A 16,961-nucleotide genomic window follows, 5' to 3' on the forward strand; every position below is an offset into this window, starting at 1 on the left:
GCACAAAAAGTAAGGAAATTTGTGTTTAGTTGATTATTTCTCTGCGGTAACAATGCTTTTTGGCAATACATCTTATACCGTTGGAAAGCCTGTATAGTTCCCTTTCAAATGGTGCCCCATTTTTAAGGAACATTCACTTGTGGGATGAGCAGCAGAGCTGAGGATGTGGGTTGCGCCCATGAAAAATTTGCCAAATCTTCTCTGCTGCCAATGCCAAACAGCTTATTCTGCCATTGACTCGTTTGGTGTTTGGTGGATTGGATTATTGAAGTTTGAAGAAACAAGACATATTGGCAATTTAACAATTTATTCATTTCACAAACAGGAGCCTCAGTAGCATGTGGAAGAACCATACACAGCCACAACAGCCTGGCACCTCCTCCTCATGCTGGTCACCAGCCTGGTCACACACTGCTGTGGGATGGCATCCCATTCTTCAACCAGCATTTGTCGCAAGTCAGCCAACGTGGTTGTGTTGGTCACTCTGGCACGAACAGCACGCCCAAGCTGATCCCACAAGTGTTCAATGGGGTTGAGGTCAGGACTGCAAGCAGGCCATTCCATCCTCTGCACTCCCACATTCTGGAGGTAGTCTCTGATAAACCCCGCCCTGTGGGGGCGAGCATTGTCATCTTGGAGGATAGAGTTCAGTCCCAGACTGTGGAGATATGGGATTGCCACTGGTTGCAGAATCTCATCTCTATATCTCTCTGCATTGAGATTTCCTCCAATGATGACAAGCCTCGTTTTTCCAGTGGGAGATGCCGCCCCACACCATCACACTGCCACCACCAAAAGATGTTATTCTATCGGTGCAGGCAGCAATCAGCATAGCGTTCTCCGCGTCTTCTCCACACTTTGACACTACGATCCAACTGCCGTAGGCAGAATCTGGACTCATCACTGAACATAACGTTCCTCCACATGTTCAGGTTCCAGTGCCAATATGTCTTGTTTCTTCAAACTTCAATCATCCAATCCACCAAACACCAAACAAGTCAATGGCAGAATAAACTGTTTGGCATTGGCAGAGAAGATTTGGCAGATTTTTCATGGGCGCAACCCACATACTCAGCTCTGCTGCTCATCCCACAAGTGCATGTTCCTTACAAATGAGGCACCATTTGAAAGGGAACTAAATAGGCTTTCCAACGGTATAAGATTCATTGCCAACAAGCATTGTTACCACAGAGAAATAATCTACCAAACACAAATTTCCTTACTTTTTGTGCTAAGTTTATATATATATTTATATCATTATTATTGGTACCAAACATATTGGAAAAAAGGATTGTCATCTTGAGAGTAGATGAATTTTGTCTTGTTCAGCTTTCTCCTCCATTCCTTATTTGTGACATCATCCTCTTTATGTGACATGATGAGTAGTAAGACACACTTCTGTTGTTCCTCCAGTGAAATCAGTGAATGGAGAGAGTGTGGGAAACCAGTGAGAGCTCACTCACAGAGCCCCTGTGGGACAATAGACTTAGAACCTTTACCCTGGGGGATGGACTGGGGTTAAAGAGGGAATGTGGACCTCTGAATGGAAACCTGTGAATCAGTTTCAAATCACTAATTGCTTTTAATTTTATTTTTTTACAAGTTTACAATAATATTTTGATTTACTTTTAATATTTTTGTATTCTTATGTTATTAATTTAACATAAGCATATAAATAAAGAAGATGTCAATATCCATAATATCTAACATATCTATAGTACTTTTATACGATTGTTATTATTAATACATGTTAATTTACTGAATTATAAACCAATGGTATTTTGTAGCTGGTTGTAAATAAATGTGTTAAAACAATTGCAACATCTTCAGAGTTAAAGCTTGACTATTCAACAATACCAATGTTGTTTACCCTAAAACATATGACAGCACTAATGAAGAATTAGCATTTAACAAGGCACACTCCTATGATTCAGAAGAAGCTCTGTCAATGAACGGAGTGTGGGAAAGCTCTGGAGAGTGACGTCACATTTCAGAGTCATTAGCATCATGAGTCCTAACAGAACCGCATATTTCTCAATAGGGAATTGGCACACTTCAGGAAGAAGCTGTATCCCACCCCTCCCTCATGTCCGCCACAGGGGTTGATTTCAAGAAAAGTTTAAGAGACTCATTTTTATCACTGTCTGTAAACGTTTTCAATGAAATTCCATTTTAGTACATCCAAAAGAATGCCTCTTATTGACTTTTTTGCTGAAAATATCCCAATTTTGTTGTTATGGTAAAATCCCACAGTCCATGATTCAGCCAATGGGGTTCTTTCCCTCCAGATGGTCAGTGATGTCAGGGGTCTGTTTGTGATGCAACACAGAGAATGTAGCCGTAACCAAAGATCCATTCAAAGTCCTTTTGTTAGCCATTGACCACAGCACATTGGAGTCAGTGTGGGAAACTCAGATCCACTCTCTACTCACACCGACTACCAGTCACCACACTGAAGAAACATCTGCTACAACTGGACACTCAGAAACATGTCTCAACAAGTCAGAAATCACCAACATATTAACATGAATAATAAACGCAGAAAATAGCAGAGAAAAACAAGAATGAGAGAACATTTAAATTGGAAAAAAAAGAAAGAATCAAAGTTTAGTAACTTTTATTTAACAATACTGAACTGATTACTGATTTTGTTCAATATGCAATCATGAATTCTGAAGACATATAATCCTACAATGAACAAAAATATATAACCTATAACTTTTTGTTTATTTTCTGTTTCTCATATTTATTGGTCATGTAAAGTAATGCCATTTTTGATTGATAACTGTTAAAGCCATAACTGATCAATAAATCCTAAACTTGTGTGTTGTGATGAGGAGCATGTGCCCTATCAAAGTCATTGATCCCAACATTATGATCCAGATCTGATCTCTCTACAGGGTCACCACTTTCCCAGATCCCCACACAGGGTCTCTCTCCATCACCCCCCAGTCCTCCACCTGGTCCCCTAAGATCTATTTATTGTCCCCCAGCAATAAGAGCCTGCAGCATGTGGCAGCCTGCGTTCCTCATTGTCCTCCGCAGCTCTCTGATTGGTTCAGACTGTGAGAACCTTCAACCAGACCAAGACCCACACATTCATATGGAGATTGGGGACTATATATAGGAGGGCTGAAGACAGGAGAGACCAGATTCTCTCTACAGAGACCTCTACAGCACAGAGAACCACACATGGCTCCTACAATCACTTCAGCAATGCCTTCTTCCCAGGACCACCTAACCCTGACCCACAAGGTAAATACAAGAATAAACTGAAGAAAACATTTGGAGTTTATTTGAAGTATGCATTGATGCTGATGTGACATGTTGAGATTAGTGTATTAAATATGCCTTTATCTTCCTCCAGATCAGAAAACCACTGGTGGAAAAGCTACGCAGAGAGCGAATCAACATCAGTATTGAGCAGCTCAAATCTCTGCTGGGTCCAGAGTTCCTCAAACAAGAACCTGACTCCAAGATGGAGAAAGCAGACATCCTGGAGATGACAGTTGACTTTCTGAGACAACTGCAGCTCTCTCGCCATGGAAACTCTGTCTCAGGTGTATCAGCTGCCAACCAGGGTCACTCCAGGTGTATCCAGGAGGTGGTCCACTTCCTGTCTAAGGATGAGGTGAAGACACTTTCCAACAGAAGAATGTTGGATCACTTCCAGAACCTTCGGACCTCCTCTGGTACAAGGCTAACTGAGGGTGGTTCAATTCAGCTGAGCTCTCCACTCAAGAACAATATCACCCAAGAGAAGAGTTCAGTTAACAGCGCCATCTGGAGGGCCTGGTAGAAACCTCCACACTGGAGGTACTAGACAACATGGACCATGTTGGTCAGAGCATGTTGTTGTCAAGGTATAATTTTAACTCAATATTGTAATTGTTTGATATTTGAATATCCATTTATTATTCTAAAATAATAACACCTCGACATATGTTTCTGCTACATGTTGTAGTGTACTGTATCAACTGTCTGTTATTACAGACTCACATAGGAGCTTTTACTGATTTAACGTTTGAAGTTCAAACTTAAAGGCAATTCTTTCAGAAATTATTAAGCCTCTTTCTCCCATGTAAAGATAGGGCATGTTTAATGCATTTATTTCCATTCAAGGAAACATTTCTACACTGTATAATTAATTACTAATGATCATATTGATCTATTCGGTATTCTTACTTTAAATCTGTGATGTGTAATCTGTGCTCTATCAAATGGTGATCTGTTACAAGATCAAAAAGTAACTTTTATCTGATTGCATAGTGTAAAGTTATTCTTGTGATCATATTGATCTATTCTGTGTTCTTACTTTAAATCTGTGATTTGTAATCTGTGCTCTATCGAATGGTGATCTGTTACAAGATCAAAAAGTAACTTTTATCTGTTTACAATGTGTAAGGTTATTCATACACACAAATGGTGACATTTTTAGTCGGGAAAATTAACGTCTGTATTTTTCACAAGCGTTAATATCCTAATTGGATCCTAATTGATCACTTTGTGATGACACATTCCTGATCAGTTATATGATCATGTTCCTCATTTGCTTTTATGATGAAGCATAAAACATTGGATTCATAATGTACTATGAGCTGCACGTTAAAAAATAATGTCAACTCAATATTGTTACATGTAACATATTTGATATGTCTTCTATGAAGACAACTGTTGAATGTTTATCCTCTACTCTGTTTGAGTACAATGTGTTTTGGAGATCTTTTCCAAATGATTGTTGTGATGTGTCATCACCTCTATTGGACTTCAATTGAAGTTTTATGGTACTGAAATCGTCTGTTTGAATAAACAAACATGAACTTCAATATTTCTTGTCTTGTCTCTTTTTAATGTGGCAAAAAATTATATTCTTACACTAATAGATCAAATAAAAAGCATTGTATTGCTTCTGACAAAACAAAATGATAATTGCATCATAACAAATACGGAAATTACAGGAGTGCATCATCTCCATAACAGTGAAACCAAATATTGTACTTAGCACGATAACAGCAAGAGCATGCAGATTGAAAATTCTGGAGATAAGATTGAGAATGGTATACTATCCTCATCCGCAAGTACAGTATATGGGTGAGTGGGGATTAAAGTGTTGCACTTATGTCAGCAAATTATTTATTTGTTTGATGTGAAATAAATCTGGTTTAAGTTTCCTCTGATATTAAAATATTTCTACACACTTTTGCCAATGTTAATGAGAGTTGCATATTATAATTAATCATGCATACACAATATACATTACTGTTGATACAACAAGCAGTAGAGGCCTATATTTCACAAAAACCCTGGGGGCATTGTTTTTTTCCGTCTCAATATATATATATATATATATATATATATTATATCATTATTATTGGTACCAAACATATTGGAAAAAAGGATTGTCATCTTGAGAGTAGATGAATTTTGTCTTGTTCAGCTTTCTCCTCCATTCCTTATTTGTGACGTCATCCTCTTTATGTGACATGATGAGTAGTAAGACACACTTCTGTTGTTCCTCCAGTGAAATCAGTGAATGGAGAGAGTGTGGGAAACCAGTGAGAGCTCACTCACAGAGCCCCTGTGGGACAATAGACTTAGAACCTTTACCCTGGGGGATGGACTGGGGTTAAAGAGGGAATGTGGACCTCTGAATGGAAACCTGTGAATCAGTTTCAAATCACTAATTGCTTTTAATTTTATTTTTTTACAAGTTTACAATAATATTTTGATTTACTTTTAATATTTTTGTATTCTTATGTTATTAATTTAACTTCAGCATATAAATAAAGAACATGGCAATATCCATAATATCTAACATATCTATAGTACTGTTATACGATTGTTATTATTAATACATGTTAATTTACTAAATTGTAAACCAATGGTATTTTGTAGCTGGTTGTAAATAAATGTGTCAAAACTATTGCAACATCTTCAGAGTTAAAGCTTGACTATTCAACAATACCAATGTTGTTTACCCTAAAACATATGACAGCACTAATGAAGAATTAGCATTTAACAAGGCACACTCCTATGATTCAGAATAAGCTCTGTCAATGAACGGAGTGTGGGAAAGCTCTGGAGAGTGACGTCACATTTCAGAGTCATTAGCATCATGAGTCCTAACAGAACCGCATATTTCTCAATAGGGAATTGGCACACTTCAGGAAGAAGCTGTCTCCCACCCCTCCCTCATGTCCGCCACAGGGGTTGATTTCAAGAAAAGTTAAATACTCATTTTAATCACTGTCCCGTTTTCAATGAAATTCCATTTTAGTAAATCTAAAAGAATGCCTCTTATTGACTTTTGTGCTGAAAATATCCCAATTTTGTTGTTATGGTCAAATTCCACAGTCCATGATCCAGCCAATGGGGTTCTTTCCCTCCAGATGGTCAGTGATGTCAGGGGTCTGTTTGTGATGCAACACAGAGAATGTAGTCGTAACCAAAGATCCATTCAAAGTCCTTTTGTTAGCCATTGACCACAGCACATTGGAGTCAGTGTGGGAAACTCAGATCCACTCTCTACTCACACCGACTACCAGTCACCACACTGAAGAAACATCTGCTACATCTGGACACTCAGAAACATGTCTCAACAAGTCAGAAATCCCCAATATATTAAAATAAATAATAAACAAAGAAAATAGCAGAGTAAAAACAAGAATGAGAGAACATTTAAATTGGAAAAAAATAAAGAATCAAAGTTTACTCACTTTTATTTAACAATACTGAACTGATTACTGATTTCGTTCAATATGCAATCATGAATCATAAAGACATATAATCCTACAATGAACAAATATATATAACTTTTTGTTTATTTTCAGTTTCTCATATTTATTGGTCATGTAAAGTAATGGCATTATGGATTGATAACTGTTAAAGCCATAACTGATCAATAAATCCTGAACTTTTGTGTTGTGATGAGGAGCATGTGCCCTATCAAAGTCATTGATCCCAACATTATGATCCAGATCTGATCTCTCTACAGGGTCACCACTTTCCCAGATCCACACAGAGTCTCTCTCCATCACCCCCCAGTCCTCCACCTGGTCCCCTGAGATCTATCTATTGTCCCCCAGCAATAAGAGCCTCCAGCATGTGGCAGCCTGCGTTCCTCATTGTTTTCCGCAGCTCTCTGATTGGTTCAGACTGTGAGAAACTCCAACCAGACCAAGACCCACACATTCATATGGAAATTGGGGACTATATATAGGAGGGCTGAAGCCAGGAGAGACCAGATTCTCTCTACAGAGACCTCTACAGCACAGAGAACCACACATGGCTCCTACAATCACTCCAGCAATGCCTTCTTCCCAGGACCACCTAACGCTGACCCACAAGGTAAATTCAAGAATAAACTTAGGAAAAAAATTGGAGTTAAATTGTATGCATTGATGCTGATGACATGTTGAGATTAGTGTATTAAATATGCCTTTATCTTCCTCCAGATCAGAAAACCACTGGTGGAAAAGCTACGCAGAGATCGTATCAGCAGCAGTATTGAGCAGCTCAAGTCTCTGCTGGGTCCAGAGTTCCTCAAACAAGAACCTGACTCCAAGATGGAGAAAGCAGACATCCTGGAGATGACAGTTGACTTTCTGAGACAACTACAGCTCTATCGCCATGGAAACTCTGTCTCAGGTGTATCAGCTGCCAACCAGGGTCACTCCAGGTGTATCCAGGAGGTGGTCCACTTCCTGTCTAAGGATGAGGTGAAGACACTTTCCAACAGAAGAGTGTTGGATCACTTCCAGAACCTTCGGACCTCCTCTGGTACAAGGCTAACTGAGGGTGGTTCAATTCAGCTGAGCTCTCCACTCAAGCCCAATATCACCAAAAAGAAGAGTTCAGTTAACAGCGCCATCTGGAGGCCCTGGTAGAAACCTCCACACTGGAGGTACTAGACAACATGGACCATGTTGGTCAGAGCATGTTGTTGTCAAGGTATAATTTTAACTCAATATTGTAATTGTTTGATGTTCGAATTTTACGTTATTCTTCTAAAAGAAGAACACCTCGACATATGTTTCTGCTACGTGTTGTAGTGTACTGTATCAACTGTCTGTTATTGCAGACTCACATAGGAGCTTTTGCTGCTTTCAAGTTTGATGTTCAAACTTATAGGCAATTCTTTCAGAAAATATTGAGCCTCTTTCTCCCATGTAAAGATTGGCAATGTTTAGTGCATTTATTTCCATTTAAGGAAACATTTTTACACCGTATAATTCATTTCTAATGATCATATTGATTGATTCTGTGTTCATAATTTAAATCTGTGAATTATAATCTGTCCTTTATCAAATGTGATCTGTTACAATGTTCTAAAAGTAACTTTATCTGTTGCATTGTGTAAGGTTATTTTAATGATCATATTGATCTATTATGTGTTCTTACTTTAAATCTGTGATTTGTGAACTGTGCTCTATCTAATGGTGATCTGTTACAAGATCAAAAAGTAACTTTGTCTGTTTGCATTGCGGTGACATTTCTATTTTCAGGAAAATGAACACCTTTATTTTTCACAAGCATTACTATCCAAATTGGATCCTAATTGATCACTTTGTGGTGACACATTCTTGATCAGTTATATGATCATGTTCCTCGTTTGCTTTTATGATGAAGCATAAAACATTGGATTCATAATGAACTATGAGCTGCACGTTAAAATATAATGTCAACTCAATATTGTTACATGTAACATATTTGATATGTCTTCTATGAAGACAACTGTTGAATGTTTATCCTCTACTCTGTTTGAGTACAATGTGTTTTGGAGATCTTTTCCAAATGATTGTTGTGATGTGTCATCACCTCTATTGGACTTCAATTTAAGTTTTATGGTACTGAAATCGTCTGTTTGAATAAACAAACATGAACTTCAATATTTCTTGTCTTCTCTCTTTTTAATGTGGCTAACAATGATATTCTTACACTAATAGATCACAAATAAAAAACATTGTATTGCTTCTGACAAAACAATACAATAATTTAATCATAAAAAATATGGAAATTACAGCAGTGCATCATCCCTATAATAGTGAAACCAAATATTGTATTTGCCGATGATAACAGCGACAAAAAGCATGCAGCTTGAAAATTCTGGAGATAAGATTGAGAATGTTATACTTCACTAGTCCAAGGTTTATTTTTGAAGGGTTTTAAGTGTCACCTATGCCAGAAAATTCTTTATTTGTCAGATGTGAAACAAACCTGGTTAAAGTTTTCTCCTCCTATTTAAATTTCAACACACTTTCAGCAGTGTTAATCTGGGTTGTATTTATTATGCATACACAATATACATGTCATACAACAAGCAGTAGATGGCTTATATTTCGCATAACCCCTGGGGGCCAAAGTTATCTCTGTCCTAAAATAAATAGCATTACTTTATTATTGGTACAAAAAAAAGCTTCATCATCTTAAGAGTTGAAGATTTTAGTCTTATTTAACTTTGTCCTCCATTCCTTATTTGTGACGTCATCCTCTGTATGTAGCGTGATGGGTAATAAGACACACTTCTTTTGTTCCTCCAGTGAAATCAGTGAATGGATAGAGTGTGGGAAAGCAGTGAGAGCTCACTCACAGAGCCCCTGTGGGACAATAGACTTAGAACCTTTACCCTGGGGGATGGACTGGGGTTAAAGAGGGAATGTGGACCTCTGAATAGAAACCTGCAGATCAGTTTTAAATCACTGATGGTTTTAATATTTATTATTTACAAGTGAATAATATTTTGATTTACTTTAAATATCTTCGTATTTTTATGTCATTAATTTAACTTTAGCATGTTAACAAACAACATGAAGATTTCCATAGAATCTCACATATTTAAAATACTGTTATACAGTTGATATCGTCAACACATGTTAATTTACTGATTTGAAAACCAAAATAATTGTGTAGTTATCAGTTGTAAAGAAATTAGTTATAACTATTGCAACATCTGCAGTTAAAGCTTGACTCCACCAATGTTGTTTTCCCCCAAACAGATCATGGTGCAAAGAAAGAATGAACATTTAAAAAGCCACACTCCTATGATTCAGTGGAAGCTCTGTCAATGCACTGAGTATGGGAAAGCTTGGGAGAGTGAAGTCACAATTTGGAGTCATTAGCATCATGAGTAACAGAAGGGCCTATTTCTCAATAGGGAATTGGCACACTTCAGGAAGAAGCTGTCTCCCACCCCACCCTTATGTCTGCTGCTGGGGTTGATACCAAGGAAAGCTTAAGAGATGCATTTTTTTTTTATGTCGATAAATGTTTTCATAATATGCAATTAATATGCAATTTTTGTAAATCAAAAAGATCTGGTCTTATTGTTGACTTTTGTTGCTGAAGACATTGTTATGTTCAAATTCCAGTGTCCATGATTCAGCCAATGGGGTTCTTTCCCTCCAGATGGTCAGTGATGTCAGGGGTCTGTTTGTGATGCAACACAGAGAATGGATCCATAACCAAGGGTCCATTCAAAGTCCTTTTGTCAGCCATTGACCACAGCACATTGGAGTCAGTGTGGGAAACTCAGATCCACTCTCTACTCACACCGACTACCAGTCACCACACTGAAGAAACATCTGCTACATCTGGACACCCAAAAAACATGCCCTAACAAGTTAGAAGTCCTTAAATTAATAATATTATCCCAAAAAAAAGCATGCATTTTTAACATCCATTTAACTTGGGAAAAGTAAATAATCAAAGCTTACTAATATTTGTATTAAAGAGTACTGCTAAACTGAAAAAATGACTTAGTTAACTTGGCAATCATGATGAATACATTTGAGCATACAATAAACAAAAATATCAAACCTATAAATGTTTATACATGTGCTGTTTTTCCTATTAAATTATCATGTAAAGTGATTTCAATATTGGTTTGAAGAATGTTAAACCTATGACTGATATCAATAAAAGTCCAACGTGTGTCGTGTGATCATGGACTACGGCCTATCAAAGTCATTGATCCCAGCATCAGGCAACATGTTTGATCTCTCTACAGGGTCACCACTTTCCCAGATCCACAGTCTTTCTCCATCACCCCCCAGTCCTCCACCTGGTCCCCTGAGATCTATCTATTGTCCCCCAGCAATAAGAGCCTGCAGCATGTGGCAGCCTGCATTCCCTCATTGTCCATCCTTTTGCTGGGATTGGTTAAGACTGTGAGAAACTCAGGCCAGACCAAGACCCACAAATTCACATGGGGATTGAGGACTATATATAGGAGGGCTGAAGCCAGGAGACCAGATTCTCTCTACAGAGACCTCTACAGCACAGAGAACCACACATGGCTCCTAAAATAATTTCAGTAAGGATTTCTTCCAAGGAGCACCTGACCCTGACCCACAAGGTAAATTCAAGAAAATTTAACAAAACATTTTCAATTTAATTGCATTATGTATTGATGCTGGTGTTATGTCAAGATTAGTGTATTAAATATGTATTTGTCTGTTTCAAGGTCAGAAAGCAGTATTGAGCAGCTCAAGTCTCTGCTGGGTCCAGAGTTCCTCAAACAAGAACCTGACTCCAAGATGGAGAAAGCAGACATCCTGGAGATGACAGTTGACTTTCTGAGACAACTGCAGCTCTCTCGCCATGGAAACTCTGTCTCAGGTGTATCAGTTGCCAACCAGCAAGACACTGTCGAACAGAAGAATGTTGGATCACTTCCAGAACCTTCAGACCTCCTCTGGTACAAGGCTGACTGAGGGTGGTTCAATTCAGCTGAGCTCTCCACTCAAGAACAATATCACCAAAGAGAAGAGTTCAGTTAACAGAGACATCTGGAGGCCCTGGTAGAAATGTACACACTGGAGGTACTAGACAACATATTGTGACCATGTTGGTCACAATATGTTGTTGAAAATGTATAATATTAACTCAAAATAGTAATTGTTTGATGTTCTAATATCACGTTATTCTTCTAAAAGAAGAACACCTCCACATATGTTTCTGCTACGTGTTGTATTGTACTGTATCAACTGTCTGTTATTACAGACTCACATAGGAGCTTTTGCTGATTTAAAGTTTGATGTTTAATGACAATTCTATCAGAAAATACTTAGCCTCTTTCTCCCGTGTAAAGATTGGGCATGTTTAATGCATTTATTTCCATTTAAGGAAACATTTCTACACTGTATAATTAATTGCTCACATTGAAGCTTTTAATGCTTTACTGTTTGATGTTCAAACTTAATGGCAATTCTTTCAGAACATATTGAGCCTCTTTCTCCCACGTAAAGACAGGGAGTGTTTAGTGCATTTATTTCCATTTCATGAAACATTTTGTTCCCATATTATTAATTGATAATGATCATATTGATCTATTCTGTGTTCTTACTTCAAATCTGTGATTTGTGCTCTATGCTATCAAAGAGTGATCTGTTACAAGATCAGAGTATGTTTTATCTGTTTGCATAATATGAGGTTATTTTATGCACACAAGTGGTGACATGATACCTACTATCCTCATTGGATCCTAATTTATCACTTTGTGATGACACAATTCTGATCAGTTATATGATCATGTTGCCAGTATGCTTTTATGATGAAGCATTAAACATTGGATTCATAATGAACTATGATGCATGCAGATTCATAATGAACTGCATGTTAAAATATAATGTCAACTCAATATTGTTACATGTAACATATCTCATATGTCTTCTATGAAGACAACTGTTGAATGGATATCCTCTACTCTGTTTGAGTATAATGTGTTTTGGAGATCTTTTTTAATTTATTTTTGTGATGTGTCATCACCTCTACTGGAATTCAGTTAAAGTTGTATTTTTCTGAAATCATCAGTTTGAATAAACAAACATGAACTTCAATATATCTTGTCCTCTCTCTTTTTAATGTGGGTGACAATGTAATTCTTACACTAGTAGATCACAAATAAAAAAACTTGTATTGCTCCTGACGAGAATGATACAATACATGAAAAATTACAATTATGTAAATTACATCAGCGCATCATCTCCATAACAGTGAAACCAAATATTGTAATTCCTGATGATAACAGTGAGAGAGAGAATGGAGATTGAGAATTACATACAATACTGGTCCACAAGTATATTTTGAGTATATATTATCGAAGTGTGTCACCTATGCCATAAAATTATTTATTTGGCAAATGTGTAATAATCCTGGTTAAAGTTTCCCCTGATATTAAAACATTTCGACACACTTTCGCCATCTGGGTTGTATAAAATAATTAATTATGCATCAAAATATACATTTATGGTCATACTACGAGCAGTAGATGGCCAATATTTCACAAAACCCCTGAGGGCTTTGATTTTCTGTCATAAAATAAGTTACATTTCTTCTAATAGGTACTAAACATATTGGAAAAGAATGCTTTGTCATCTTATTAGTTAATTATTTTAGTCTTGTTCAGCTTTTTCCAACATTCCTTAATGGTGACGTCACTCTCTCTTTCGAATGTGATGAGTGATAAGACACACTTCTTTTGTTCCTCCAGGGAAACTAGTGAATGGGGAAAGTGTGGGAAACCAGTGAGAGCTCAGTCACAGAGGCGCTGTGGGGCCAGAGACAAAACCACAGATAAAACCTTTACCCTGGGGGTGGACAGGGGTTAAAGGGGAGACCTAGACCTCTGAACAGAAACCTGCGGATCAGTTTCAAATCACTACTTTTTATTTTTTTTAAGTGAAGAATATTGTTATTTGTATGTTTTATTTTATTTGTATGACATTATTTACCTTTTAAAATCATTTGTATTTTGTAGTTAGTTGTAAATAAATGTGTTAAAACTATTGTAACATCTTCAGAGTTAAAGCTTGACTATTCAACAATACCAATGTTGTTTACCCTAAAACATATGACAGCACTAATGAAGAATTAGCATTTAACAAGGCACACTCCTATGATTCAGAAGAAGCTCTGTCAATGAACGGAGTGTGGGAAAGCTCTGGAGAGTGACGTCACATTTCAGAGTCATTAGCATCATGAGTCCTAACAGAGCCGCCTATTTCTCAATAGGGAATTGGCACACTTCAGGAAGAAGCTGTCTCCCACCCCTCCCTCATGTCCGCCCAGGCCCGGTTCCAGAACAGAATGCCTTGGGGTGCATCTGAGATTACAGGGGGTGCACCAGTACTATAGTAAAACCAGCTACCCAGCTTCAGTTCAGACTTCGCTTTTTACACAGGCCTTTCTACCAGTAGATTGACAAGCACTTCTGGGTAGTTCTACTGACATGTTGGGACAAAAACATTTACTGTGCTTAAAAGATGGTATCACATCATGTCTTGTGATGTGGAGAACATTTCAGCTGCAACATTAGCTTATTGATATCCAAGCTTTGGATATGAGAATGAATTAATAATGGTTGCTTGTCCGGGAGTGAGAGCGGCGCCGGCAAAGGCAGCGAGTCGGGCAGGATTGAGCTAGCGTTGCTAGTGCTAGCGTTCACAGCGGTTATACTGTCTGATGTATTGGATTCTTCTGCGGTGTTCTTTTTGAGCCATTTTCGGATATCCATTGTAAATGCCTAATTGTTGCTGCCGAAGAAGTTCAACGTCACTGACGTGCGCGCCGCACGACGGGGCGCAGTTCACGCGCACCTGTCACAATAATAATAACGTTCTTATCGGTTTAGTGAACAAAATAAATGCAGCAAACAACGGTATTTAATGGAAATTGTCACACAAGTTTGATTACAATTTGTTTTGTGAGCAAGTATTTATTGATTTTTTATCATATTCATAAAAAAAAATAAAAATCCCTCCTTCCTTTTTTCAATTGAGGGTGCAAACAATTTTGGGGGGTGCAATGCATGCTTATGCACCCCCGTAGAACCGGGCCTGTGTCACAGGGGTTGATTTCAAGAAAAGTTAAAGGGATGCATTTTTATCACCGTCCATAAACGTTTTCAATGTAATTCAATTTTAGTAAATCCAAAAGATTGCCTCTTATTGTTGACTTTTGTGCTGAAAGTATCCGGATTTTGTTGTTGTGGTCAAATTCCACAGTCCATGATTCAGCCAATGGGGTTCTTTCCCTCCAGATGGTCAGTGATGTCAGGGGTCTGTTTGTGATGCAACACAGAGAATGTAGCCATAACCAAAGATCCATTCAAAGTCCTTTTGTTAGCCATTGACCACAGCACATTGGAGTCAGTGTGGGAAACTCAGATCTACTCTCTACTCACACCGACTACCAGTCACCACACTGACTGGTAGTCAAATACGTTACATGTAACAACATCTGCTACATCTGGACAATCAGAAACATGTCTCAACAAGTCATAAATCTCCAATATAATAAAAAAATAAAAAATAAATGACAAAAGATCAGAGAAAAAATAGAATGAGAATATTCAAATTGGAATAAAAGTTTTTTCGCTTTTATTGAACAATATTGCTAAACTCAAATTCAGATTGAGTTCAATTGGCAATCATGAATCAAGAAAACATATAATCCCAAAATGAACAAAATATATAACCGATAAATCACTGTTCAAGTGCCGTTAGTCGTATTTATTGGCCATGTAAAGCGATAGCATTATTGATTGATAACCGGTAACTTGATAATTAATATCAATGTAACTACAACGTGTGTGAGGTGATGAGGACCACGTGCTCTATCCACTTCATTGATCCCAGCATTAGGCAACAGATTTTATCTCTCTACAGGGTCACCACTTTCCCAGATCCACACAGGGTCTCTCTCCATCACCCCCCAGTCCTCCACCTGGTCCCCTGAGATCTATCTATTGTCCCCCAGCAATAAGAGCCTGCAGCATGTGGCAGCCTGCATTCCCTCATTGTCCTCCCCAGCTCTCTGATTGGTTCAGACTGTGAGAAACTCCAACCAGACCAAGACCCACACATTCATATGGAGATTAGGGACTATATATAGGAGGGCTGAAGCCAGGAGAGACCAGATTCTCTCTACAGAGACCTCTACAGCACAGAGAACCACACATGGCTCCTACAATCACTTCAGCGATGACCTCTTCCCAGGACCACCTAACTCTGACCCACAAGGTAAATTCAAGGATAAACATAAGAAAACAGTTTGAGTTTAATTGTATGCATTGATGCTGATGCCATGTTGAGATTAGTGTATTAAATATGCCTTTATCTTCCTCCAGATCAGAAAACCACGGGTGGAAAAGATACGCAGAGATCGAATCAACAGCAGTATTGAGCAGCTCAAGTCTCTGCTGGGTCCAGAGTTCCTCAAACAAGAACCTGACTCCAAGATGGAGAAAGCAGACATCCTGGAGATGACAGTTGACTTTCTGAGACAACTGCAGCTCTATCGCCATGGAAACTCTGTCTCAGGTGTATCAGCTGCCAACCAGGGTCACTCCAGGTGTATCCAGGAGGTGGTCCACTTCCTGTCTAAGGATGAGGTGAAGACACTTTCCAACAGAAGAGTGTTGGACCATTTCCAGAACCTTCAGACCTCCTCTGGTACAAGGCTGACTGAGGGTGGTTCAATTCAGCTGAGCTCTCCACTCAAGCCCAATATCACCAAAGAGAAGAGTTCAGTTAACAGCGCCATCTGGAGGGCCTGGTAGAAACCTCCACACTGGAGGTACTAGACAACATGGACCATGTTGGTCAGAGCATGTTGTTGTCAAGGTATAATATTAACTCAATATTGTAATTGTTTGATATTTGAATATCCAGTTATTCTTCTAAAAGAAGAACACTAAAGAAGAACACTTCGACATATGTTTCTGCTACGTGTTGTAGTGTACTGTATCAACTGTCTGTTATTACAGACTCACATAGGAGCTTTTGCTGATTTAAAGAATTATTGATGGCTCAATATTTTTTCTTTCAAAAAATATTGAGCCTCTTTCTCCCATGTAAAGATAGGGCATGTTTAATGCATTCATTTCCATTTAAGGAAACATTTCTACACTGTATAATTACTTGCTAATGATCATATTGATCTATTCTGTGTTCTTACTTTAA

At 38.1% G+C, this 16,961-nt stretch overlaps 3 protein-coding genes across 3 annotated transcripts; all 3 read left to right on the forward strand.

Moving 5' to 3' along the window:
* Positions 1–3,192: 3,192 nt before the first annotated feature.
* LOC311338307 (transcription factor HES-5-like) lies at positions 3,193–3,799 on the forward strand (the record flags this gene model as incomplete). Its single annotated transcript, XM_084463530.1, has 2 exons — positions 3,193–3,255; positions 3,368–3,799. The coding sequence occupies 2 exons, from the start codon at positions 3,193–3,195 to the stop codon at positions 3,797–3,799; spliced, it is 495 nt and encodes a 164-aa protein (XP_084319656.1).
* A 3,485-nt stretch (positions 3,800–7,284) lies between these two features.
* LOC311339468 (transcription factor HES-5-like) lies at positions 7,285–7,886 on the forward strand (the record flags this gene model as incomplete). Its single annotated transcript, XM_084464864.1, has 2 exons — positions 7,285–7,347; positions 7,455–7,886. The coding sequence occupies 2 exons, from the start codon at positions 7,285–7,287 to the stop codon at positions 7,884–7,886; spliced, it is 495 nt and encodes a 164-aa protein (XP_084320990.1).
* An 8,070-nt stretch (positions 7,887–15,956) lies between these two features.
* Positions 15,957–16,558, forward strand: LOC311339047 (transcription factor HES-5-like; the record flags this gene model as incomplete). The annotated part of the gene is made up of 2 exons (XM_084464406.1): positions 15,957–16,019; positions 16,127–16,558. 2 exons carry the CDS (start codon positions 15,957–15,959, stop codon positions 16,556–16,558), a joined length of 495 nt encoding a protein of 164 aa, XP_084320532.1.
* Between the last annotated feature and the right edge of the window lie 403 nt (positions 16,559–16,961).

Source organism: Micromesistius poutassou (assembly GCF_964030765.1).
Source record: "Micromesistius poutassou genome assembly, chromosome: 2".
NCBI classification, from domain to species: Eukaryota; Metazoa; Chordata; class Actinopteri; order Gadiformes; family Gadidae; genus Micromesistius; species Micromesistius poutassou.